Here is a 27,308-nt window from a genome sequence, read left to right on the forward strand (position 1 = left end):
CCCTGCAAGTGATCAAGTGAGTGAAGCAATGGCAACCAATTTTGGGGTTCCAGGTTCTCAAATGTGAGAATTGGCTGCTTACATTAAATTCAATATTTGGGGGGTTGATATTGCTTATTTTTTTAGTGATATCAATTTGAGCTCTCTCTGACAATATGATGGGCCTATTTTCACTTCCATATAAAATATTTACTGCTATTTTACAGATCAAGCAATGAATATATTTACTGAGAAAATATTCTGCCAATTAGTCAATTGTTAGTTGCAGCCCTGTTGTGCATTTAGATGTTTTTAAACCACTGAAAAACCGCTGCAATTGCTGCTGTTTATGGTGGCTGCCACTGACCAGCCAAAGCTGGGGGGCTGGCTAGAAATAGTGGCTGCTGGGGCAGCTAGCTGTGGCCTTTTCTGGTGGTAGACACAGCAGCCCCACAAACAGTGGCAGCTGCGCCCAACGCCCAGCCACAGTATGTGCCACTGTTTATAGCGGGCAACCAGTGACCAGCCACAGCGTTGGCAGCAGCCACCGGCCAGCCACAACAGTGGTTGTAGCTGTGTATAGCAGCAGCCAGTGACCAGCCACAGCAGCCACTGATCAACCATTGCAATTGCTGATGTTTACGGCGGCTGCCACTGACCTGCCAAAATTGGGGGTGTTGGCTCAGATAGTGGCTGTGGCAGCTAGCTGTGGCTTTTCCAGTGGCAGCTACGGCAGCCACTGACCAGCCACTTTAATTGCCGCTGTTCATGGCGACTGCCACTGAACTGCCATAGCTGATCAGTGTGCTGATGTGGATGGACGGTTGTCACAGTTTCCTGATATATATAATTGGAATTACAGTTGGAATATACATATAGACTATACCATCAGAAAATATAATCAAGCATAAGAGAAAATGAAATACACATACAACATGAAATGTAGTATCATTGTGCCTTTGACAACCGACTACAGCAGAATACGGCATCCGAATATAATAATGGCGTGGTGGTCGAACAGTGCATCAGCATGTATTGCATTCATATACACACATTTAAACATGTATAATTTGTCATTGTAATGCACAATGTATGTGTCTAATGCAAGATTAGTGATTTCCATATGTGTCATGATGATGTGCGGATGATGAAACCGAGGAGTGGCCCTGGTGGGTGCAGTGACACTCACTGAACTGGTGGAGTCGCTGATGAGTCTCTGCAAACATGGCTGCCCAGGATGAACTCAGTAAGTTTCTACCTGCGGTATCGGTGTCTAGTATCTGCTTAAATGTCGCGCTCTCGGTCGTCGAACGTGTACAGAAGGACGCGGCCGCTCTGTTCCGACGATTCGGATGGTTTTCGATGTAACGATAAAGGTTCCGCTCGGTTAAAAACAGGCTCAGCAACGGGAGCTAGCTGCTGGAGCTATGTTGCTAGCAAGAATGCTAAGAGCAGGAGGCCGTTTGCCCAGTCACGGTCAAAATGAAAGTACCACGTAGGCCATTGATATATGGTCACTGATCAAACCTAGGCCTAGATTGATACTTGGATGCTTTGCGGGGGCATTCGGGACGTGTTGCGCAGGATGTCATTGGCCGAGAAGAGCCGGTTGTAGTGGCGGAGATACGATGATCTGGGTGGATAGTGTGTCAGTAGATGTAGCTAGCTGCTGGGTGAGCCATGCCAAGACAAGGGAGGAAGGCAGGGCTGGGTGATGGTTACACTAACACAGCAGCTGGCAGGGTGAGCTTATCAGACAAACTGTAACAACACGGATGAGGGTCTGTCTGTCTTTAGTTCACCGTAGGTACATCACTCCCTCTGCGTGGAGCTGAAGATCGCACCAGCTGGGGTTTTTTTTTGCATGTGCTTGCCTCAAACATAATGGGGTTAAAATCTTCCACATTTGAATGGGAAGCCGTTGTCATGTGAATCAGGATCGATGTATTCTATCAAACTGATCTCATGTGCAATGTGGTCTCGTTTGGATAATGGACTGAAATTACTCTGAAATTCAAATGAAACACAAGAGTTAACCAAGGTGTTTGCATGTGGTTTGTGACAGATCAACTGGAACGCGTGTTCCTTCGCCTGGGCCATGCCGAAACAGACGAACAGCTACAGGACATTATCTCCAAGTTCCTTCCCCCGGTGCTCCTCAAACTCTCCAGCGTTCAGGAGGGCGTGCGGAAGAAAGTAAGGAGGGTGTTGCCTTTCTCTGTATGTGCATAAGGAGTGCACCGTGACTCTCCAAAAAAGATTTTTGATGAACCCATTAAACTTGTGTTGTTTAGTATTGATCTGGACTCACTCATAACTATAGCACTAAATAACTTGACATGCCTCATCTCTTAGGTCATGGAGTTGTTGGTCCACCTTAACAAGAGGATAAAAAGCCGTCCTAAGATTCAGCTACCAGTCGAAACGTTGCTGGTACAGTACCAAGACCCTGCAGCCGCCTCCTTTGTTACGGTACGAGTCTTCGCTGTGCTTCTTCTTCTTCTAAAGAATCTTTAGAAATGTGAGATGCCTATTGAGAATATAGCACAATCTTCAATATGCACATTTCAAGATTCATTGTAGGGAGTTATCCCACCTAGATATTTATTCAATTGATCAGTAACTAGTTAAATAAAAAGGTAACTCCTGAGCTGCGTCTGTGTCTTAAGTCCTTATGATGTAATACCACATATAAAAATGGAAGATTTTTGACTAATTTCTGTTTATTTTTAAAGTAAAGGCCAGGCCATTGATACTAGACTGTTTTGTTTCTTTGTGGAGCTTGGGACAGGAGTGGTGATTGTTTAATTTATGTATTTTCTTTTTAGAATTTCACCATCATCTACATCAAAATGGGCTACCCACGCCTGGAGGTGGGAAAACAGTGTGAGTTGGCCCCCACCCTCCTCACCGCCATGGAAGGCAAGCCACAGCCACAACAGGACAGGTGAGGGGAAACAATGCAAATGCATATAGTAAAATATTTCATTCCTCTTTATTTGGCCTGACCATATTTTTTATTTAATGGATTAATGCTTTTTTCCTGTTCTCACTCTTAGCCTGATGCACCTCCTGATCCCTACTCTTTACCATATGAAGTATCCTGCAGACATCTCCAAGATTGCTTCTCCGTTTAACTTAACTGAACGGCCAAAGACAGTGCAGCTGCTGCTGGAGTTCATGTTGGATGTTTTACTGATGCCTTACGGGTGAGTTCCTGAACTGTGTTTTGGGATTCTATAATCAAAGGGAGAATTGTCTGTTTCAATTCCAGTGGAAGTGGAACTAGTTTTGCTTTGATGCATTTAACATTTTGAACAGGTATGCTGACATGTTCTCTTTTCGGCTTCTTTAGGTTTGTGCTGAACGAATCCCCAACTCGCCCTGCTCCTTCCTCTTCTCAGGGAGGTTCTTCAGATGGGACAGTGGCTGTGGGTGGCCAGGGTCTCCCCCAGCCTCCCCCAGGGATGAGTGTCTATGCTGCCAAGAGGGTGATTGGGGAGGCCCAGTGGAGCGCAGAGCAACTGGAGCAGGTACAATAACAAGCTGAAGGATGGGTGGTGGCAGTTTCAGATTTTTGTCAATCTTGGAAGGTTATATGTTTGTGTATGTTTGCTGGAGGAAGCTTGACTCGGAAGTTTGCCCCTTTATTTGAATGGCTGCATGATGTTTTGAGTGTGCACGTGTGGGGTGACACACTGTGTATTTGGTTCAACAGTGTAAGCTGGGGATAGTGAAGTTCATCGAAGCCAAGCAAGTCCCTGAAGTGGAGACTGTGGTTCACCTGGTTGTGGCGTCCAGCGACACCCGACACAGTGTTGCCACTGCAGCTGATCTGGAGCTGAAAAGCAAACAGAGGTAGATGAATGGGTTTACATAGTACAATAGTCCCACACACAGAATACAGTAATAGCAAATCATTAGGTAAACCTGTTGCATTACAAATTCACAAGATTTAAGATTATAAAACTCTAAATCAGGGTGGGGAAACTTTTCCTATCAGCAATCTTAAGCACTTGTTTTATTATTTTCTAGTATCATCGACTGGAACAATCCTCTAATTATTAACAAGATGTTCAAGGTGTATCTGGGGGATGTCCCTCTCAAATCAAAGGTTTGTAAACTCACTCACATTTAAATTTTTCAAACTTAAACTGTCAATTAAAAAACAAGTATATAATACTGTTGTGTGTGCTGAACCCTCTGTGTACCAGGGTGGCAATGTGAAGCAAGAGCTGAAGCACGAGCCAGTAAGCACCAGAGTCAAACTGAAGATCCTGCCACACCTGCTGCGGTCACGTCTGGCTGCAGATTGCTTTCCAGCTAATATCCAGGTATGATGTTGGACCGTGGTTGTGGGTGCATTTGTGTTTTCTGGATTTTCAAAAATACATTTTGCAGACACGTGTCACGTTTAGTCCGACAAAATGTCTTTCAAGAACAAGCGTCAGAGTCTGGTAAATCATTCTCCTTGTTTTGCTTTCCTCCACAGGTCGTGTATGACGGTCTGTTTGGAGCAAACACCAACAACAAACTGCTGTCTCTCACTTTGCAGTTTGTCCATCACATCTGCATGGTGTAAGAGAAGTGCACCTTTGACACAGTAAGTTTGTTTTACATTTTGAAAACTTAATGGTTTTTTTTCCCCTCTATTTTTCAGATGCCCTGACACTAATAAGCCTTTGGGACTAATGCTGCTTAATGGTCTTACCAAGCTCATCAATGAATACAAGGAGGTAAGACCACACATACCTGCCTATAATCTGCAAGTTCCTACAGTTTAGTTTGATTTACCCACTGAACAACATTTGTCCTTGTAGGATCCTAAGTTGCTATGTGTTGCCTACTCTGCTGTTGGAAAACTCTCAAGGTATAATGAAATAACTCTCTTTTTTCCATTATCATTGCCAGCTTGGTGTAGGGTTTTTAGAAATAAAATATCATCATACTTTTTATCTCCTCTCTTCTAGCCGCATGCCACAGCTGTTCACAAAGGATATTGCACTTGTGCAGCAGTTTTTTGAGTCCATGTGCAAGGTAGGTGAACAACCTCTGAAGAATCTGACATTAGATGCACTGAGAACTCCCCACCACAAATACACCACAGGATAAATCACTGTAGAATCCTTTTTCTTGGCTTCTGTCTTCGAGACATCTACTGATATGATACTGATCTTTCCAAAATTCTGTTATCTTCTTCAGGAGGAGCCTGATGTTCGTCTTGCCATTCAGGAGGCTTTGTCCATGATGGTTGGAGCTTATGCTAACCTGCAGGGGGCACTGCTGAACCTGATGGAGGCCCTGGTGGCTGCATACATCGGAAAGGTGGGTGCACACAGGCAGAAAGGATATTTGGTTTCTAAGAAAAAACGTCCAAATATGAATGTTGACTAGTTTGGTAACCAGGAACAAATGCTCTTGATTATTCTTTCTGGGCAGCCGGAGGTGCAAGTTCGCCAAGTGGCCATGAAGTATGCCAGCACGGTGTTTGCTCCTGATCACGTGCCATCAAGATATCTGCTGCTGCTGGCTGCTGGAGACCCGTGAGTGCTAACATTCAGAAATCTACATTTTTGGGAGATGGTTAAAGCTCATATGAGGGTGTCAATGGTTTACTTGCATCAGAGGTGCCGGAGATAAATGAGCTGCATGTTTTGTGCTTTTAGGAGGGAGGAGGTGGCTGCAGAGGCCAAGAAGGTGCTGAGGGCTTTTCCTACCAAGAGCTCAGAGAAGGAGGGACCAAAGCCCATGCCCTCCTTTCCTGAAATGGTGGCCTATGTCCAGGAGAAGGTGAGCATTTATTCACAGTCTGTTTAGGTGTAAGTGGCTATTTTTGCTTAAATAAATAATGTATCTTCTATCTCTTTGAATGTGTCACTTGTCAGGCGGCTCAGAGGATGAAGACTCCAGCTAAGTACATCGTTGGAACTTCGACTATTCCCTTCAACCCTTCTGCATTTGGGGAGGTAATTATGATGTGACATCCACGACTTTGCAAATTTAGGGTGAATCTGTGATAGGTGATTTCTTTTACTTTTGCTTCAGACACCTGTCTTAATGTCCACCTTTTTATTTTTTTGTCCGCAGATCGTGCTTTACCTGCGAATGTGTTTGGCCCACAGTGCCGGGGCCACGCACTTATCCACACGCTTGTCAGACATGCAGGACAATGCCCCGGCCATCGGCCGCTACATCCACACACTGCTGTCCTCCGAGCCTCAGCCTTCAGTGTCGAAAGGTTCTGAGGCAAATCCTGTTCACGTCTACATGGATCTGTTGCAGCAGCTGCTGTCTGCTGTCGGAGGTGAGATGCTCCCCGCTGCTCTCGTGAGCATGGCTCAGCAGTCGCTATGGGCGTCTTAGAACAAAGATATATTAATACAGTAGTGGGAGTATCATAAAATTAAATGTATACAACTTCTCTATTGGCTCGACAAATCTCACTGTTTGTTTAAAATTGCCAATAATTTCTGCATAAAGGAGTAGGTGAAGTCTGACATAGTTATTTTAATGGGTCAAATATGTATTGTCTTCTGAGACTGTAACTGTATATAAAATGTATACTTGATGACACTTGACTTTGTTACAAGTGGTGTTAATTATTAATCAGTGCAATAATTTAGAGGAACGTTTGTGTTTTTTTGTATTAATTCCACCTTATCATAAATCTGTCAACAGGAATCCCAGTTATGTACTGCTTACTGGAGGTGGTGTCTGTCTGCCCAGAGAAACTGGCCCCAAGATTTATTGAAAAAATTGATTGGATCAAAGTGAGTATTTTGTTTATTTACTGTAGAATGGATTTAGTGTAGTGAGAGCGATATCATCACACTGTATATCACGATTTATACAATCCTTCTGCCATATTGTAAAACCAAAGTCACATTTCAAAACAGATGGGTTGTATTCAGTTGTAGAAAACACGCGTTTTCTTCTCCAGAGTCTGATGAACACAAATAAGGAGGACATGAGGGAGCTCGCAGCCCAGTTGTACGCTGTAGTGGTTTCCACCATGACCGGCAACGAGCTACAGGCAGCCGTGCACAACCTGTTGAAGATCACCAAAGACAACCACGTATGTGACTTTGTCTTAATAAAACACTGTATGGTTTGGTTATTTTTAAAGCTGTTGTAATTTTTTACATGTATGAATGTTGTATTCATCTTGTGGAACCACAGAGTCCTGAGAGTCAGCACGGTGCCATCTTGGCTCTCGGCTACATGGTGGGAAGATACATGAGCAAGACGAAAGCTGTCCTGGGGCATAAAATGAACTTCTCTTCCCAGGAGGATGATGAACTTGTTTCCATGGCTACCAAGACAGTTGGTGTGTAATTATTCTGCGACAATTTCCTACAGTCTAGGTTTAATTTATTGACTTTTAATAGTTGTTTTTTTAACCTCCTTACTATAAAAATACAAGACTTTTTGTGTTACTCAAATTAAAGTAAGGGTTCGTACACTCAAGGCTTTTTGTATGTCCCCCCACAGGTTCCTTCCTGGACAGTAGTAGTGCTCTCCTTACAGTAGCAGCCTGTACAGCTATTGGGGAAATTGGCCGGAATGGTTCCCTGCTGATCCCTACAGAGGGTGAGGGCTTCACCAAACTGTCCACAGTGGAAAACCTGCTTGCCCGCATCCCCTCGGGCAAGGAGAGCACAAAGGTAAGGACAACCACTAAAGCCCGTGGCCGCTTTGATGTGGTGTTCAGTGATGACAAGTTCATCAGCAGTGAACGCGTTGATTTGGCAACTTAATCATGAATAATGTTTGTTTCGTGTTGCTGTGTCCGTCTTGTTCACGTATGTGATCCAGATGAAGGAGCGGTCGATCCAGACCTTAGGTCACCTACCGGTGGGAGATGGAAACTTCCCTCACCAGAAGAAGCTGCTTCAGGGACTCATGGACTCTGTAGAGGTAAGGAAATAATACTGACTATCAGTAGCATATACATTAACAGTGTTACAAACTAACTGAAACTGTTGATTTGGGAGCAGTGAAATTGGACTTGATTGCTGTAGAAAAAACTGAGCTCTTTCTGATTGTGATACACATGGATATCATCTTTTTAATATGAAATATTTGGTAAGACTAAACATTTAAGGTCACAAAATTATGTTTCAATCTGTCTGGTTGTAGGTGAAGGCTTTTTTTTTTTTCTGCCAGCACTAATAAGATTAAATTGTCTGCGTTCTTTTTTCCACTTCAGGCCAAACAGGTGGAGCTGCAGTTCACAGTTGGAGAGGCCATCACCAGTGCTGCAATAGGCACCAGCTCCGGAGCTGCCAGAGACCCGTGGACTTGCACCGAGGACCAGTACAACCCGCCACACAGTGAGTGCGAGTTAAAACTGTACGTTAACCAGCCTCTTGTATAGATCTGTAAACTGTGGAGTGACACCGACCTGCACTATAATACTGCACGTCATATTTTTTTTAAACCAGCCTCTGAGTTGTAATTCCAAATCAGAGATATTTGGAGTTTCTGACAATGGCATGGCAACAAACTGGCTGCAAAGGCACCAACGCTGGCAGTTCCATCGAAAATAAAATCCAACATTAACACAAATATAATTGATTCAGCCATAATCTGTTTGTTTTTATCTGGCTACACTTATAAAACAATCTGCTGCAGAAAATAAATAAGTTAATTTAGGCATTTTATCTGGTATGACTACAAGGTTAGCTCTTAGGCTATCTATTGTGGTAATATTGCATAAGCACTCCTAAGTCAGAATAACAGGTGTTTTACAGTATAAATACTATTGAATTAGGTTCAGACAGATCTGATTTGTGTGTGTTTTATCAGATTTTTCACACTATAATCGTAGTTGTCATGGTAAATTAAATGCTGACATTTTCTTTCTTGCCACTGTATTGTTAGTAATCAGAAATCAGATAGGTAAAGAAATTCAACCAATAATCCTTCAACAAATTTTAAGTCCTTCAACATCCTTTCAACTTTCCTCTTCTCCCTGTTAGACGTTAAAAACAATGATGTGGTTCCTTGGGTCCTCAACTCCATCCTGGCTAAATACATACCCAGCCAGAACCCCCATGTCCGGCAGGCGGCCTGCATCTGGCTCCTCTCCCTGGTCAAGAAACTCAGCCAACACAAGGAGATCACGGTGGGTGAATGTACAACTGGATACCTTTAACAAATTTTAAAAACGGAATCTGTTTCTGCTCACAGTATTACCCTTATATTTTTGCTTTTAGATCAAAAAAATCATGTTGTCATGTAAAGATGTCAGGGGGTTCAAAAATGTATTCAACTTCATTTGTTGCCTTGTATGTTTACTCATCAGCTGTGGAAGAGACGTCCATATACCATCATTCAATGATTTGAAACAGTTTTGATTTAATCTGTTTGGTCACATATGTATAAAATAAATTAACTCATAACATTTTGCCTTTCCTTAAAGATTAAAGTTTGTCGTCTTACTTCGGTTAGATTAAGTTAGAATTCGTTTTTGAACATAACATTCTTTTTTGTAGCGAGGAGTTTGAAAAGGATCCATACACAACCTTCGAACTAGGCAGTCTTTTTGTGTATATGTGAAATCACTTTTTGTTCTGATTTAAAAAAAAAAATCTTCCTTTGCTTCTACAGTCTCATTTAAAGGAGATCCAGGTTGCGTTCATATCTGTTCTCTCAGACCCAGATGGTAAGATGACGGCTGCTCATTTCTTCCACTAGCCTAGTGTTTTCTTTTTAAAAAGTACATGTGCAACATTACATCCATCCCTCTTTTTCTTTTCTCTAGAGTTGAGTCAGGATGCGGCGTCAAAAGGACTTGGCTTGGTCTATGAGATGGGAGGAGAGGACGACCAGCATGAACTGGTGTCCACCCTAGTGGAAACGCTCATGACTGGTAAAAGGTGAGTGGATAGCTGAGTAATGTCACAAGTGAGAGACTCATAAGACTGTATTTCTGTCGGGGAGATGAAACTAGTCTAGTGTTTAAAAAATACTCATTTATGTTTGCAAACAGAGTGAAACATGCCGTCTCAGAAGATACAGAGGTGTTCCAAGGAGAAGGTATTGGGAAAACACCTGATGGGTAAGTAGTAGGTCGCTTAAATTTTTTGTTTTTGTCCTTTTTTTATTATTATTTGGAAAATCTAACAAATGAGGTGACATTTTGTAATGCATTTCTGTGCTTTTTCTCCTGCTTTGATTGTTCTCGGCAGCCACAGCCTGTCCACATACAAGGAGCTCTGCTCGTTGGCCAGCGACCTGAACCAACCGGACCTTGTCTACAAGTTCATGAACTTGGCTAATCACCACGCCATGTGGAACTCCCGCAAGGTGTCACGTTCGTCCTCTTTCTCATCCAGTACATATGTGCTTTTGTAGCCCTTCCTTCCTCCCACCTGACCTCTACTCTCCTCTCGCCCCCTCTCAGGGAGCAGCTTTTGGATTTCACATGATCGCTGCCAAGGCCGGCGAGCAGCTGGCTCCGTTCCTGCCCCAGCTCGTGCCTCGTCTGTACCGGTACCAGTTTGACCCCAACCTGAGCATTCGCCAGGCCATGACCAGCATCTGGGATGCCTTGGTCACCGATAAGACAATGGTAGGATTTTGATGATGGCACAGAATACGAACATACAAACTTATATACACACACACAGGTAAAGTGTATGTGAACGTGTAAATCCTGAGATGTGATTATACTGAATGTGTCTCAGGTGGACAAGTATCTGAAGGAGATCCTGCAGGATGTCATTTCCAACTTGACCAGTAACACCTGGAGAATACGTGAATCCAGGTACAGTAACAACACATACCACAATGTAAATATCAAACTTCAAAAAATTTTGATCCTCAAGATTAATGATAATAATCATCTGTCTATTTGGCCCAACTTTGTGGGGCTACAAGAAATGAATGTCCATTTTTTCTAACCTTCGGATTTCTTTCTTTCCCATAATCTCTGGCCTCATGAACACTTGAATGGTCCTGACCATTGTAATTATAGAGACTATTGCTGTTATGGTGACAATGGTTACCATTGTACCCTGTATGATCATTGTAATACTGTTAATGAATTTGAAATGTTTCCAAACAGCTGCCTGGCCCTGAATGACCTGATTCGTGGCCGCCAAGCCGATGACCTCATCGACCACCTTGCAGAAATGTGGGAGACGCTGTTCAGAGTCCTTGATGACATCAAGGTGAGTAGGAAATCACAATCAAAGCACCAGTTATGTCAATTTGATGGTCAGTGGTTCTGAGAGGACACGTGGGATGACGAAAACATCAAGGATTTGTCATTACACGTATAATTTGAGTATTGATCAAGTCTTTTCAGGATTTTTTGATTCTGAATGTGTCGTGTTTTTATCTTAGGAATCTGTGAGGAAGGCTGCAGACCTGACACTGAAAACTCTCAGTAAGGTAAGAGTGTTTGTCACAGGTCTGGCCTTTTAAACTTTTTTTTAAATATATATTTGTTATTGTGTACATGTGAATATCCATGTGTCTGTCCCTTGACACTCTCTCTCTCTGTTGTGTCCAGGTCTGTACTCGCATGTGTGAGTCCACAGGCTCAGCGGCCCAGAGAACTGTGGCTGCACTGTTGCCTACCCTGCTGGAAAAAGGCATCGTCAGCAATGTCTCAGAGGTCCGCTCACTCAGGTAATGTGTCCCCGCTGATGACATCTTGGTTCTTAGGATACATACCCAGTAAAAAGTTTTTTTTGTTGTTTTTTTCCTCACTCTAGTCGAGGGTTAAGGGCTAAGGGTTAAGGATGTTGCGCCTAAGCCAAGGCAATTGGTGATTTTTGAATATGGGCTATACAAATAAAATCTGATTGATTGGTTGATACATATGATCCTCATCCTACAAATATAAGTTTATAAACAGACATTTCTAATTTATTTGTCTCTCCTTTTGAATCATTGTACATCCCATGTTCATCAAAATCACTAAGGCAACTTGAAATCACAAATCTTGTTCATGTTACAGTTACCACAATACCAGGTTGTGATTGTGTGTCACATCACTGACTGCCTGCTATTCTGTCATTCTCTCAGTATCCAGACGCTGGTGAAGATTAGTAAAACAGCCGGTGCCAGACTAAAGCCTCATGCGTCCCGACTCATCCCAGCCCTACTGGAGGCCCTCAGCACCCTGGAGCCTCAGGTCCTCAACTACCTCAGCCTCCGAGCCACCGAGCAAGAGAAGGTAACATCAGCCGTCCGCTGCATCTTCACCCAAGTCTTGTAACCAAACTCTGTACAATTAAGAATTAGATTCCACACCGTCATATATTGTGTTTATTGTCACTCCAGAGTGCTATGGATGCTGCCAGACTAAGTGCTGCCAAGTCCTCCCCAATGATGGAGACTGTTAACATGGTAAAAAATTAAAGTCATGATTATTGTTGACTGCCAGTAATACATTATTTGAGCTTTGGTCTCCTAAAACAGACATAAGAAAGAGGAATCTTTTGTAAGGATGTGTCTTGTGTGTTTTTGTGCTCAGTGTCTGCAGCACCTCGATGTTGCTGTGTTAGGAGAGCTGGTTCCTCGGCTCTGTGAGCTGCTGAAGAGTGGAGTTGGTTTGGGCACCAAGGTAAAACCACACTCCTAGTCATTAAATCATACGTTTATGCCCCGATTGAAAACTTCTTTGCATCTTCCTGTCAATCTCTTCTACATCCATCCAAGTGTTTTTTTTTCATCTTGTTCGTAGGGTGGCTGTGCAAGTGTAATTGTTTCGCTCACAGTGCAGTGTCCCCAGGACCTCAGTCCATATTCAGGTAGAGCACAAGTTTCCCACAGTTGATGTCATGTATTTACTATTTTGTGCAAATTAACTAATGATGGGGATACTTCTGGTGTTTCCAGGCAAGCTGATGAGTGCCCTGCTGAACAGTGTCCATGACAGGAGCACTGTAGTACAGAAATCATTTGCATTTGCTCTGGGGCACCTCGTCAGGGTAAGTTTGATGAATAATCTAATGACATTAATTATACCAAATGTTGCTCTCATAGAAATGGTTAGCATCGTTTGTCATTCGTGTTTCCCCCATCAGACGGCAAAAGACAGCAGTGTGGAGAAACTACTGCTGAAACTCAACACCTGGTACTTGGAGAAAGAAGGTGAGATTGCAGAAAATGTAAAAAAATACAACTAGTGTCTGCTTTGATCTCTTGTGGTTCATCAATTCTCTCCTACCCTTTTTACTTCCAGAGCCGGTCTATAAGTCATCGTGTGCATTGATCGTCCATGCCATCAGCCACTACAGTCCTGATGTGCTGAAGGGCCATGCAGGCGTGGCCCTACCTCTGGCCTTCCTGGGCATGCATCAGGCGCCAGGTCCCGATGAAGAGAAAGGAGAGGGCCATGATGCCACGCTGTGGGCCGAGGTGTGGCAGGAGAACGTCCCAGGTGAGTCATATTCATACGGTAGAAATAGAATCTAGTGCAATAGTGGCACACCACTTGAAATGAATAAAAATGTTGTTACTATTAAGCTGCTTTTAGACATGCAGTGAAGTCCTGACATTTTCCTAAACTTTTCCGGAGGGGCCGTATGTGAGAACATGTACGTTGGCAAGATTTCCTGCCAGCCCCCTTTGTAAAATTTCCAGCTGTGTTCTTCATACGTAAACGGAAAATTCTAGACATTTTCCTGAGTTCATGTCTGAAAACAGCTTTAAAGAGAACCATGCTCAAAATCTTTTTAAATTCAACAGAAACATTGAAAATAGATTAAAGCAAAAGAAAAGTCGTTTTGAATGTTTTAAAGATTAAACAGGATAATAGATTTGTAATTACAACAACATGACCCTTTATTCTTTTTAACTCGTTTTTGATTCCAGGAAGCTTTGGAGGCATCAGACTCTACATGACGGAGCTGATCACTATCACCCAGAAAGCTCTGCAGTCCCAGTCCTGGAAGATGAAGGCTCAAGGTGCAGCTGCCATGGCAACCGTCGCCAAGGAACAGATGGGCTCATTGGTGGCGCCGCACCTCGGCTTGGTGCTGACGGCTCTAATGCAGGGACTGTCCGGACGTACCTGGGCGGGCAAGGTAACGACTGTCAACACAAGAGCAAAGCATAAAAATGAGAATTCAATCTTTCTTTAATACAGATTATTTTTGTTCCAGGAGGAGCTGTTGAAGGCCATTGGATCAGTAGTCAGCAAATGCAGGTGTGACATTTTTTTTAATTGTTCTTATTGTTTTACTCCATGTCAGTTTAATTAAAAGGGCAACGTTCATTAACCATCTTTTATTCATTATTGCTTTTTCTTTCTTCCGGGGGGTATTAGTGCTGAGCTACAGAAGCCCTGGGCAGGCCAGCCCACCATCTCAGAGGTGCTGGAGGTCGTGCTGAAGGAGTGCCGTAAAGAGAGTCTGGTGTACAAAATGGCCGCTCTGCGCTGTGCTGGAGACGTGCTCCACAGCAGCCAGGAGGACCGTTTTAGTGACATGGCAGAGATCCTTTTCCCTCTGATCAAGAAGGTGAAATCACATCTACTCATTTGATATTGCCTGGTTGTTGTTGTTTTTATATTGCGCCATATTTAAAAAACATTTTCATAACGCCCCAACAGAGCTGCCCGGAGAGTGGTGGCGCCTCCCCGAGGTCACTGGAGGAGGATGATGACAACAGAGATGTGAAGGAGAAAGAGTTGCAGACTGAAGCTTTGCTTTGCGCTTTTGAGACTCTTGGAAAGTCTTGGCCCAGGAACCCACAGACTCAGGGTAAAAATGAAGCAAAAATGTACTAAAATGACCTGTAACCATGCTCTCAAAGCCGTACACTTGTTTAATTATTAATATTTGTTGTGAAACATATCAGTGCTGGATATTAGATAACTTTTCCACTTCATGCAGATATGTTTGAGGTATAAAATCATACATTTCCTTCAATCACTGAAGATGAAGATGCTGGACTTTTTTTTTTTTTTAACTCGTGCCAGTCATAGACTAATTAAAACCATCATTTTTGCCTGTACTCATTAGAGAGAAGTGAGTTCATTAATGTAAAAGTACAATATAGTACTATATAACTTTATATTGTGTTACGTGATCATACATTGGAGTATAATAATCACTTAAAATATATTAACAAAAAAATGTCCTTTTTAAAACTTTTTCTTCTGTTATTTATTAGATTGACTGAGATTGAGTTCATTGCTTGAGATGTTGGCAAAAATGACGTTATTGTCACAAAGTATAACGTCAGTTGTGATTCTGCCTGCAGCTCGTTTCCAGGTGGAGGTTTGCCTTCTAATGTGTGAAAAGCTCAAGCGAAGCACTTGGAAAGTGCAGCTTGCTGTTCTACAGTCGATGAAGGCGTACTTCCAGGGGTAAGGGCCAACAGAGAATTCCTTATCAACCATTTTCTTCAAATGTATTCTTTTAAATAAACCTCAAATGACTCAAGGTGATGGATTTGTGCTAATGTTTTCACGTTAAGCTGTTAATGTTTTCCTTTTTTTCCTGTAGGTTACTGCTGCTAGAGAAAGGCAGTGAAGACTTCAACACACTGACACAGATCCTCACGGAGACGTGTGCTGGTCTCACGTACCCTTTAGGTACTGGCCTCACAATTTCAAATCATTTTCTATAAGATCTCCAATATGCATGCATTTCATCACCTTGTTATGCTTCTTTTTCTTCCCCAGAAAACAAAAGTTACTCGTCTGTGAGGACGGAGGGTTTGTCAGTTGTGGATCTGATTGTAAAGAGAACTGGAGGTGAATGTTTTGATAATATTACATTTTCATTTTAAAAACGCATCACTACGTTTTCGCCTGCCGTCCACACCACTCCGGAGTTTCCGAGCGCCTAAAACGGAAAAGTTTTGAAACACTGCTCGCCCCTTTTTAGTTTGAAAACTCTAGGGCTGTGTTGTAGAATGGTCGGGTAAACATGGGAGACATTTGGAAAAGATGACGCAGTCAACCGCATTTACTTCCTGATTGGTTCTTATCAATCATGACTTGACTACCAGTGGACAATTGCATAACATTGTGCACACTTACATCAAGTACCAGTTCCACCTCGTCATCACTCCGAGAAAAAAAACCATTTAATCATTGCTGTTTCTCGTAAGTAGTATTTTTTTTGTAAGCAATCTGTTTACACGGGTACACACGTGCTCAGTGTTCGTGAACGGTCTCGCGTTATACATATTCAGGCATTAGTATGGACAGAGATTAATACTGATGGAGAGCGAAAAACACTTGTTTAAGTTTTTAAACAAAAACGTAGCCTAAGATTGTCTGTGCATTTCTCGGAATTTTATTGTGAAAGTGTGCAACGAAAAGATGAGAGCCAGAGATTGTGTATATATCAGAGGTTATTGATCCACGTGTCACTGATTAAATGTTCTTGTGTTTGTGTGCCGTCAAAATAGAGAGTGAACAGTGGGACTGTGTGTCCGTGAAGAGCCGGGAGCAGCTGCAGCGCTCGCTGTCCACGCTGCAGTCCGACAGCAGACCTGACCTGAGGGACAAGGCCCAGGAGCTGCGGAGACACATCCAGAGTCAACCCTGAACACACACACACACACACACACACACACACACACACACACACACACACACACACACACACACACACACACACACACACACACACACACACACACACACACACACACACACACACACACACAGCTCACAGTCAGCCAAATACATGCAGATACAAACACAGTGCAGAGCAACTAGGCATCAGCATCTTTTAACATCATCATGAGTAATACAGATTTTGACATAACCTCACTCCTCCTTCTGCCCTCTCTGCCGAAGCAGTCTTCTTCTCTTAACCGCAGATATTTCCAAACCTCTCAGTCACTGCATTAAGTATCCGTATTACCTGTGGGCTTTGAAGCTGGTGTGCACAAGAGAGCACTCCGCCCGGGCTGCATGACTAATAAACACTTGGCGGGCCGGCGATGCTTGGAGAGACCACAATACCACACCTTGCCCGAGTCTGAACTCTCCGGGACAAAAAGGGCAAAGGGCAAAGCTATCAATGTAATGTCGACTTTTATTTGGTTCATTTTGAATGGACAGTGAGATGCCGATAATAAATGCTATATAAACCAATCTGTTAGGTTTGTGGACACTGTATACCTACGGTCCCGAAATGGGGACTTTTACTACTGTTGTGGGTTTCCCTCCTCATTTAATATCAGAGCAGGGGGTGGTGCACCTTGGCTAGCACAGGATGACTTGTGTTGTGGTCTTTTGTTTCTCCTGGTTGCATGGTGAGGGAGCAGGATGAAAGCTGCTTTCGTGAAATCTCGGATGAAGAAAAAAAAAATGAGTGCAAAGAAAATATGTTATTGATGCCATAGCTGTTTGAAATTGTCCATGATGAAATAAAACTACCTTGGTAATTTGGACCAGTGACTGTTCTCTTGTCTTGAATCTGCTGATGTGTAACCGTCACACTGTACTAAGTACACGTGACAGGTTCTTAGCAGATCTATCAGGGGCCAGTGTCACGAAGCAAGTTCAAAATACCCAGGATATCTTTTTTTTTATCTGGCTTCGCTGAACCTAACAACGTCCGCCCTGATCACCTGTACTACTATGAAAACGGTTGTAAACTGTCTCAGTTAACATTGTTTTTATATCCAGCTATGAGTCATTAATTACAAGCAACATTGTCCAAACCACGAATTACGTTCTTAATATGATATGACAAGATGTGCTGATACCAGCAGATTAATTCAGTTGAAGTGAAATGTAAAAGTGACCTCATAAAGTAACATTTAAATAATATGATCAAATAACAAAAATAGAAAAAAGAACCACTCGAAATCATTTTGGATATTTAAAGTCAGTGAAATGAGATAATGTAGAAACACATGAATTAAAGTTTTATATTGAGTGAATATTTTTACCCTTTTGTCTGAAGATGATCTAACTATTATGAAGAAAAGCTGTAGTGAAGCAGAGAGTAGTCCTTGTGTGATGAGGTCAATGAGACTGACTAGTTCATTCGTGATCATGTGAAATATTGACCAGTGTTGGGAAAGATAAAGTATATTTAGTTTTATTTTCAGTCTCCTCATATTCAGAGCTACAGTCATAGAATAATAAATTAAAATCATCAACACTTGTCAGTGAATCAAATAGTCTTTGTTAAATTCAAATGGAGCAATAATATTAAATAGCCAATGTATTTATTTAGTGTGATAAAGTCGACCCTCCCTCTTCACAGAGGATGTTTTAAAACCTGAGTGGACACATGAGAATTCTGGAACAGCAACAGTCCACTAGACATTTATTGCTCTTCATTATTTGTCACTTTATTGGAAACTTTATCTATCCCTTTCAGGGTCCACCGGATCTGGTTATCCAGTGATCGGATTGGTCGGTATAATTTCCTTTTAGATTTTGAGTTACAAGTAGCTGCTTTGCCTTCATGAATAGTTATGAATAGTGAATAGTCAAGCCTGTTTATCTTCTAAACAACCTCTCAAACCCTGAGTTCTATATATTACCGTTATTAAGTCTTTACTTAATTCATATCTCACCTGGCAAAATTATTTCATCACCGAAATGCCCATTTGTTTACACCTCCCACAGATTTAGTGGGATACATATGTAGGTGATACTGCACTCCTGGTGTCCCTGTGGCTGCCACTAGAGGGCAGCAACGGTGTGCATCTCTAAGTCCACGTTGGCCCATTAGTTTCTTGGTTAAAGCAGTTTCAAGGCAAACTGCGATGGAAACGATCCAAATCAATAATCAAGGGCATTATCAAACATTTGCTTTATTAACTGAAATATATGGAGAAGTTACTTTCACATATAAATCCATATAAAAAATAATTTGAAGCAGAAGAACATGAACATGAAAAGAGACAGGATAGCCAAGGACACACCACAAAATACACGTACAGTTAAAAAGTTCAAAATACACAAACATGTGAACAGCTTCAAAGAATAACATATGAAAGAAAATTGGCTTGAAACAGAAATTCAGCTGAGGGTCTTCAGAAGACAAAACTGTTGTGACGGAACTCTTACAAGTATAAAGAGCAGTTATTACCGAAAGAGGAAATATGATTGTACACAGTTCGCTAGGTATTAACACACACCACATGTTCTTATATCATGTGACAAGACTTCTGGAATAACAGCCTGGATATTAATGGTGACTCTGTTGGGTTCAGCTGCTCCTGTACAATTATTAGCTGATGAGCTGTTTGCTCTTCTTGTCTTTTTGACGACCCTTCTCTGGGCCTTTCTGGGGAACGTTGGCATCGCTCTGGCTGAGCGCCGTTCGCGACACCGTGGACATGCCGTCGACGAACTTCGTCTTGAACAGGACATTGGCATTGGTGAACATGCCGTCCTTTAGGGACACCACCACAAACTGTAGGGAGAGAGAGAGAGAGAGAGAGAGAGAGAGAGAGAGGGTTAAAGTGCATGTTGCACTTGAGGTTTGTAAATATCTATAAATATATGCACCTGTGTGTTCTAACTGACCTGGGAGTGTCTGAAATGTGTGCGCAGCATCTGTCCAATGTTCTGTGTGTGTGAAAGATCCAGAGCAGCATCCACCTCGTCCAAGATGTAGATGGGCGCGGGTTTGAACAGCAGCATCGCCAAGATGAGAGACAAGGCCACCAGGGATCTGAAAACACGAGCAGTGGGTTCATAAATGTGACCGACCTCATTATCCGTGGAAACCTTGCACTATCAGACTGAATAAGTAATAAAATAATAAATAAATTTCACTCAATGATCATATAAGTGGTTTTGCTCACCTTTGCCCACCGCTGAGCTCAGTGAGATTCTCCTTCCAGGTGTTGCCCAAGGCCACCTTGAACTCAAGGCCCTCCAGGACCCCACAGCCCTGGGGGGGAGCCAGCTTAGCAGTGGCCCCCGGCAGCAGAGTGGAGAAAATGGAGCCAAAGTCCTTGTTCACCTGCAGAGAGGGAAACGTGACAAATGAAGGAATGGAAAAAAATATAATAATATTGAGAACAGGCTAAAATACACTTGTGCTTGATTTTTGTTTTGTTTAAGGATTAAGTAATGAGATGTTAATGTGTGTCTTTGACTTATCCAGTAAATCAAATATCCGGTGACTTGCCCAATTCACCTAGATATATAAAAGAGAGAACTAACAATATAAATGCTGAGTTCAAACCGGATGATTTTATATCCATCTAAGTCTATGGAAGAGAGAGAGATAGATGGAGAATGAAATCGCTAAAAGAGGAGACCTTCTGCCACGCCACGTTGAGAGCCTCGTTCTTCTTCTGGTCCAGCTCCTCGATGGTCTGTAGGATTTTTGCTTTGTCGTTCTCCACAATCCTCTTCTTCTTCATCAAGTCGTTGTACTGCGGGACAAGACGAGCGTGTATGAAAAGGAGAGAGAGAAACAGATAAACAAAGAGATGGTTGACATTTCTTTTGTTGTGCATTTGGTTATTCCACAGTCCGTCTCTTTGTCCTCACCCTCTCCTCCGCCTCGTTCAGCATGTTCATGGCCCTCTTGTTGATGTTTCTCTCAAGCTTGTTGGTGGTCTCCTCCAGCTTCTTCAGGCGCTGACCCGCCTCACGGGGGCTGTTGGTCTTGAAGTCGTAGGAGGTGTTTGGCAGGCCGAAGAAGTGGCGCTCCGATTGGATCCATTCATTTTCTTCCAGCATCCGAGACACCTGTGGGGGGAGAGGAAGGCAAAGGTGGAACAGAGATGATTATATCATAGTCAATAGGATGAAAATAAATTGCCAGTGGACGGAGTAGAAGCAAATGAATGTTTGTGTGCACCTTGTCGGCAGCGTCCTGGCTGTCCTTGCGGTGCTTACTAATGTTGTGCTCCAGCTCCTTTATCTTCAGCTGGAATTCGTTGTTCTGCTCCCTCATCTTATTCGCCTCAGTGCTCTTCCCCTGGATCAATCAAATTGAAGAAAAATAAGAAATTAAACAACCAAACAGGCCAGATTAAAAAAATTATAAACAGTGGAATTATTCAGCACTACACGACTGAGAGGAATAATCTCTTTTTACAATAAGAAAGACATTTTCAAGTGCAGTGTATTCAACTATGTACCATATCAAGACACTTCCAGCTGAACTACATGGTCTATGATTTATTTAATCATTTGAGTCGTCAACCACTAAATCCCCGCATTAAGCTTACTACTGAACCCCTTTTCAAGAGGATATTAAAACCCAAAGGAAAAACTGTATTCACCTTGAGCTCTTTGTCCTGAGCCATGATCACCTCCTTCTGTTTGGCCAGATCCTCCTGAGCTTTACGCACAGCCTCCTACATCCCGAGAAATAAAACGTGAGAAATGGGGAATCGAGGGCAAATGATAGTAGTGTCAGACTGTGTCGTCGCGAGATACATCAATTCACCAAACAAGCATATTCAAAATGTCGGCGAAATATGGATGCGTCCTAATAAGTAAAAAGTCTGATTGTGGCCATGACAATATTATTTTTATATACAGACACACACACAAAATATTGCAATGCACATACCTTGTTCTGGGACACGGTGCAGGCCATGCTGTCTATCTGCTCCTGGATGGCCTTCATGGCTTCGTCTACAGCCTGAATCTGCTGCTCATAACCCGCCTGCTCCCTGCGCAGCTCTTCCAGCTCCAGGGCCACGGCATCAGACTCCTGCATGCAAGCAATAAAAAAAAATAAAAAATACATTTGATCAATTATTCAGATGTGATCCAAGACAATGTATTACAGAGTGCTGAATGGAACGGATGATTGTCAACAACTGTGTTTGGCCAGAGCACCTGCTGCTTCAGCTTCAGCTTCTTGTTGAAGGTGTCAGCTTTGCCCTTCGCTGCGTTGAGGTTCTGCTGGGCGGCTTTCAGCTCCTTCTCCCTCTCCGCCTCAGCGTTTTTCATCTTGTTCTCCAACACCTTGTACTTTTCTTCAGCCCGCTTCTGCACCTCCTTGGTGACGCGCAACGTCTCCTCACTCTCCTCTGGATTAGGCAAACAGACCACGTATAAAAATACATTTAAAAAACAGAGGAAAACACCCAAGTAAAGCAATTGCTGAAATTAATTTGACTTTACAAGTGCTAATCTGAATGTAATTGCATTCTGACCAATGGCTTTGCGCAGCCTCTCTAGCTCCTCTTGTTGCTGGTGGAAGGAGCTCTGTTGGAGCTTAGCCTGCAGAATCTGTTCCTCCTCTACCTTCAGCTCGTGCTGCTGCTTCAGCTGACGATACCTGGAGGGAGCAAATGTGGTGAAGTGAGGGATAAGATATAGGGGTTCGGTGGGGAAAAATGAGATGATATCAACCTGGTCAAAGTGAATAACAATCTAAATTTGACTCGTCTGTTTGTGTTCATACTTCTCAGCAGTTCCCTTAAGGCTGGTCAGCTGTCGCTCAATGTTGTGAAGCTGAGCCTCCTTTTCCCTCAAGTGGTCCTGAACCTCCTTCAGCTCCTGCAGACTGGTCAGAACTGATGCTGCCTGGGAGCGAGCACCTGAAAGAAAAAGCAGGGGGAGGGGGAAAAAAAGAAAGAAAGAGCAAAAAAAGGGGCAGAAATCAAGCAGGAGAAAAAGAAAAGAAAGAAAGAGAGGAAAAAAAGGGGGGGGGGGGGAGTTGTTTTTGTTGTTTCCTTAACTGTGCATATTGACTTCTCAACGACATACTCCATCCCGAGTGTTCTCCTCGCTCTCACCTCCACTCAGAGTTCCCTGTGGGTCGAAGATGTCCCCTCCAAGAGTGACAGTCTTGGTCATCACCTGCCTGTCGAAAGCCACTCTCTTGGCATTGTCCAGGGTGTCACACACCAGCGTGGAGCCAAAGACGTACTCCATGGCCTTACGCAGGTCAGATTCATAACCCACCAGGGACAGAGCAGTGTGGACATTGTCATCTCCAACCTGACAGAGGAGACAAAGGGGAAGCGATGAAGAAATGGATTGTCTGCAAAGATGATTAAACATCAGACAGAATGACGGTTTCCAACAGGTAGGCACTGAGATTTCTTACCAGGCTCTTGGCCGTGTTTACCACTCTGTCATTGAGTGTCCTGGCAGAGATCTTGTTCAGGGGAATGATGGTGTACCTCCGCTGTAGCTCTCCCTTCTCCAGCAGCTTCTTACCGGTCACCTGGCATAGACACAGAAATCACCATAGCTCGAAATTTAAACAACTAAATGTGATGGCAACATAAATGACGTGCACTGTGCGCACTCTTTGAGACACCTACCTCTGTGTCTACTACAATGTTGTAGAGTCGTCCTCCTGCCACCACCTCCAGTGCCGTAGCATAAGAGACGTCACGGATCGTGATCAGGTTTGCGAGCAGCCCCTTCACTTTGCTATGGTCCCATCCGCGCTCTGGGTCCCTGAGAGAAGGGGGTGGGGGTTACAAATACAACGAATAACAATTTTACCCAAAATGTAGACATAAATGCACATTTAAAGGCTCATAACTGTGAGCCCGATCGATATTATGGGGCTTTAAAGATATCGTCCGTTAACTATATGTCTGTGAAAGTCTAATATCGACCGATATTATCGGCCAACAGATATATATCGGTCGGGCTCTAATAAATTTGTGTTTTCTAAGTAGCTGGGATAACTGAACAACAACTGGGAGTGTGCAGGGACTTTACAATAACAATGATGAAAAATACTGTTCTATTAAAAAGGGTGAATTAATTCATCCCGCAGTCCTTACTTGTAGTCGAAGCGCAAATTGGGGAAGCGGGACACAAGACGTTCATAGGTCTCTTTGAGTTTAGCGACCTCTCGGGACAGCTGCCTTCTTTGGTCCAACAGACTTTCCTCTTTCCCATCTGCACAGTCAGACACAAACATGTCCTCACAGTTATAACAGAACATTTTCAGAACTGCGTGGACAAACACACAGAAACACACACAATACCTTCATAGTTGAGTTTAGCGAGCTCAGCCTCAAGTTTTTCTCTGCTGCCTCTGACAGCCTGCATGCTGTCCTGGTCCTTTTTGTAGCCACTGTCCATCTTTTTGACCTCTGCCTGTTTGGTCTTCAGCTCCGTCTGAGCGTGTTTCAGTGTCATCTGGGCCTGGACAGAAAAAAAGAAGACAGATGAGATAAACAGACAAATAGACAGTCAGAACTGAAAATTGCAGTGTGTTGCAGCAGATTCTTTGCATAATTCAAACAATGCAACTAAAAGGTAATTTATTATACAGTAAATAAACATTTAGAAATATAGAAAAAACCTTGTGGAAATATATGCTGAACATATGTGAGAATATAAGCTTGCAGGCCTTTTAAAAAACAATTCCCCTCACCTGCTTGGCCTCTGTATCTGCCTTGCTCATGTCATTCTTGCAGGTCATCATCTGGCCGGCCAGTGTGGCCTCCTCTCCATCCTCATTGGTGGAGAGACCTGCGGATACAGCCTTGAAATGCTGCTCAGCTGCTTCCAGAGCAGCACCATCCTTCTGCCCCTCCTCCTGTAGAGTTTGAAGCTGCTCGGTCATTTTGGAGACCTCCTTTTCTTTCACCGTAAGCATTTTCTTGTCCTGAGAATGGATGAAAATGGCATTTAAAAAAATAAAAAATAAATAAATTGTACATATTTATCCTTTATTCAACAAGGAAGTAGCATGGTCCCATTACCTCCTCCATACTCTTTACAAGCTCCGTCCTCTTCTTGACTTCATCTTTCAGATTCTGTTTTTTGAGGTCAAGTGCACTCTGGGCTTTGGCGTCCACACGTTGTACGTCCGCTAGATTTTCCTCCAGGGATTTTAATACTCCGTTCACCTCCTGCAGATGAGAAGATAAACCTCTGTGACATTTTTTCCCTATGTGGCTTTTAAAGCCAACACGTCATACATGGGCAACAAAGCAAACTTTCAAGAAAATAAACTTTGGCAACATCCAAGAATAAGGAAAATTAAGTTTAAAAATAAAAAATCATCAAAATCCTTCTCAAATAGCTGTAGATGTCCCTTCCTGGAAGTAAGAAGCAAAGGGTTTGAAAAAGAAGTTGACTATAATCTTTCCAGTCTCTTCCAGTGTACCTGATCTTTTTTCTTCTGCAGCTCTTGAATCTGGGCTGAGAGCTCCTGGACTTTGCTCTCGTTCTCAGCCATGCTGGCTTGCATCTTGGCGATGTTATCCTGCATCACCTTAAGGTTCTCTGCTGACTTCAGCTTCGTCTCCTCTGCGCACACAAACAGCCAGGCCACATACAGCCGCGACAAGTGCTGGATCTCTCGCATCAGCTTCTGGTACTCCAGGTACGATGATCGTTCCTGCAAAGGAATACATGTTTCTTTTTTTAAAGGGAAATAATAACAACTAAAGGTGCAATGAAAAGTTGTTCTTAACGTTCAAAAGTGTGGGTGTGTAGTCAACATACCTCTTGCAATTTCTGCATGGTTGGAGTAATTTCCTCATCCAAAATCTGAAGGAGTGAACAAATAAGGAGTTAAATATGTCAACCTTAACTGCAATTGTATTTGTGGCAGCACCCTAATGCAGAATGAAGATACATTGATAAAAAGGTGAGTCTAGATGGAGACGTACAGTCTGGATCTCCTTTAGCTTGGCCTCCTTCTTCTCAATGGTTTTCTGGGCGCTAATCTTTTTACACTCATACATCCTGGTGCCTGCTGCCTCCTCAATCATGGCAAGGATCTGAAAGAAGAGAGGGGGTCCTTATTAGAAAACCAGAGGTATAAAATAAAGGCAGGAATATTTGTATGAAACGTGTTCTAATGCTGAGATGGTGGACAAACGGTGTATGTTTTACCTCTGGGGGCTTCATGTTTAGAACTTTGGTGATCCTCCCCTAAAAATACCAGAAACATCACAGGATGTCAGATGCTGCATAGAGCTTAAACCACAAGTAATAAAAACTGCTGCACACATTAAAGAATGACCTGCATGATGAGAAAATGGGGATTGTTGACGTTGAGGCCAACGGAGCAGAACAAGTCCTGCACCCTGGTGTTGTTGGCATTGACTCCGTTGATGAGGTACTTGTTCCTGCCCCCAATCACCACCTTGAAGGAGGAAGAGGCAGTCAGTGTTACATGCTGTGGCAACCCTGTGTACATGAATTGCAGAGCCTTCAAAGGTGACGGTGCTTCTCTCTCTTTCTCCCCATGCCAACCTGTCTGGTGACGGTGATCTCGTCGTGGGTCTCGAACCCAAGGGGGCTCTGGCTTTTGTTGGAGTTGTCAAAGGTGATTGACACGGTGGCCTTGGTGATGCCGCCCTGTCCATTCTTGTACACCAAGTCCTGGAGGTTGGAGGCTCGCACCTGTGAGGCGAGACACACGTTGGCCGACTCTGTTGTGTGAAATATCTGACTCCATCATTATTATTATTATAGAGACTATGACACAAACCAACTTAGCTCGTACATGATCTTGCTAGCTAGTTGACGATGAACACAGCGGGTTCACTTGTCATACCAACGCATTACAAAGCTGCACGGCTGTGTGAGTTCCGACCTGGAGGCGTTTCAAGAAGAGCAGACCGAACACTTACATGGGTGAGGTTGGAAATGCCTAAGAGGAAACATATGGAGTCCAAGATATTGGATTTGCCGCTGCCGTTGAGTCCGGTGATGGCGTTGAACAGCGGGTCGAAGCCGTTGATCTCCGTCCTCTGTGCGTAGGACTTGAACCCCTCGATTATGATAGACTTTATGTGCATTTTTAAATTACCCCGTCTGCCTCCGAAGATTCCAGAGGTGAAATGGGAGGCGTTTGAATATCAAAGTCGGCCAGTAAGAAGCCGAAGCTCTCGGTTTACAGCCCAGTGTTTACAACCGACGGCGGAGAAACTCGCGTCTCTCTCTTCTAACTTGAATTTTGGCGGCAGGCATTGGAGCCGCCGGATGGGCCCAACCCGCGCCGGAATCAAAACGAATAACTCTAACGTATTGTAACACGACGTGTGCGCACAATAAACATATACATCAATGGATGCATATTATGGATGACATGAGTGAATTCAGTGTTAAGTAAACAGTGCGAAGAACATTGTTTCATGTAAAGCATGTTCATTTTGGTCAGGCAAAACTTAAGGCTACTAAACTTACTGTGGCCTTTTGACGCCACCTGTGGATGCAGAGCGGAAGTGCAGTAGAACAAAATATAGTCCCGTGAATCTTTTCTTATTAGGGAAAAAATACGATAATAGATTTATGATGGCCATGTCAGTAAATGAATGTCAGTAAACACATTACTCATGCATGGCACTTGATTACAAATGTTATGGTTTTTTTAACTTAAATATATCCATTTTATGGCAGCTCTCCACTTTTCCATATTTTTTGATACTTACTAATAACTTAAAAAATATAAATTTATAAAGTTACAAAAAAACAC

General features: G+C 43.0%; 2 protein-coding genes across 2 annotated transcripts; one reads left to right on the plus strand and one right to left on the minus strand.

Moving 5' to 3' along the window:
- Positions 1-1,078: 1,078 nt before the first annotated feature.
- Positions 1,079-17,355, plus strand: ecpas (Ecm29 proteasome adaptor and scaffold). Its single transcript, XM_035636333.2, has 49 exons — positions 1,079-1,225; positions 2,045-2,175; positions 2,335-2,451; positions 2,808-2,926; positions 3,039-3,188; positions 3,335-3,512; positions 3,698-3,837; positions 4,015-4,093; positions 4,194-4,313; positions 4,472-4,557; positions 4,640-4,715; positions 4,800-4,849; positions 4,950-5,016; positions 5,182-5,304; positions 5,419-5,522; positions 5,646-5,769; positions 5,865-5,945; positions 6,067-6,283; positions 6,658-6,749; positions 6,920-7,054; positions 7,159-7,306; positions 7,471-7,643; positions 7,795-7,896; positions 8,189-8,312; positions 8,961-9,106; positions 9,592-9,646; positions 9,746-9,860; positions 9,974-10,042; positions 10,173-10,290; positions 10,388-10,555; positions 10,671-10,750; positions 11,051-11,156; positions 11,332-11,379; positions 11,501-11,619; positions 12,019-12,169; positions 12,277-12,342; positions 12,470-12,559; positions 12,680-12,746; positions 12,835-12,926; positions 13,023-13,089; positions 13,181-13,378; positions 13,813-14,024; positions 14,103-14,146; positions 14,267-14,459; positions 14,552-14,702; positions 15,205-15,310; positions 15,450-15,538; positions 15,629-15,700; positions 16,363-17,355. Exons 1-49 carry the CDS (start codon positions 1,204-1,206, stop codon positions 16,500-16,502), a joined length of 5,520 nt encoding a protein of 1,839 aa, XP_035492226.2. The 5' UTR covers positions 1,079-1,203; the 3' UTR covers positions 16,503-17,355.
- A 1,362-nt stretch (positions 17,356-18,717) lies between these two features.
- On the minus strand, positions 18,718-26,797 carry smc2 (structural maintenance of chromosomes 2). The gene is made up of 25 exons (XM_035637996.2): positions 26,464-26,797; positions 26,084-26,233; positions 25,851-25,973; positions 25,721-25,759; positions 25,495-25,605; positions 25,328-25,372; positions 24,987-25,220; positions 24,580-24,729; positions 24,249-24,482; positions 23,857-24,016; positions 23,650-23,767; positions 23,176-23,314; positions 22,956-23,075; positions 22,642-22,846; positions 22,308-22,443; positions 22,057-22,181; positions 21,737-21,930; positions 21,465-21,608; positions 21,172-21,246; positions 20,745-20,864; positions 20,432-20,632; positions 20,197-20,313; positions 19,735-19,895; positions 19,454-19,601; positions 18,718-19,340 (listed from the first exon to the last, which is right to left on the minus strand). The coding sequence occupies exons 1-25, from the start codon at positions 26,629-26,631 to the stop codon at positions 19,155-19,157; spliced, it is 3,603 nt and encodes a 1,200-aa protein (XP_035493889.1). The 5' UTR covers positions 26,632-26,797; the 3' UTR covers positions 18,718-19,154.
- Between the last annotated feature and the right edge of the window lie 511 nt (positions 26,798-27,308).

The sequence above is a fragment of the Scophthalmus maximus genome, chromosome 8 (genome assembly GCF_022379125.1).
Source record: "Scophthalmus maximus strain ysfricsl-2021 chromosome 8, ASM2237912v1, whole genome shotgun sequence".
Lineage (NCBI taxonomy): Eukaryota > Metazoa > Chordata > Actinopteri > Pleuronectiformes > Scophthalmidae > Scophthalmus > Scophthalmus maximus.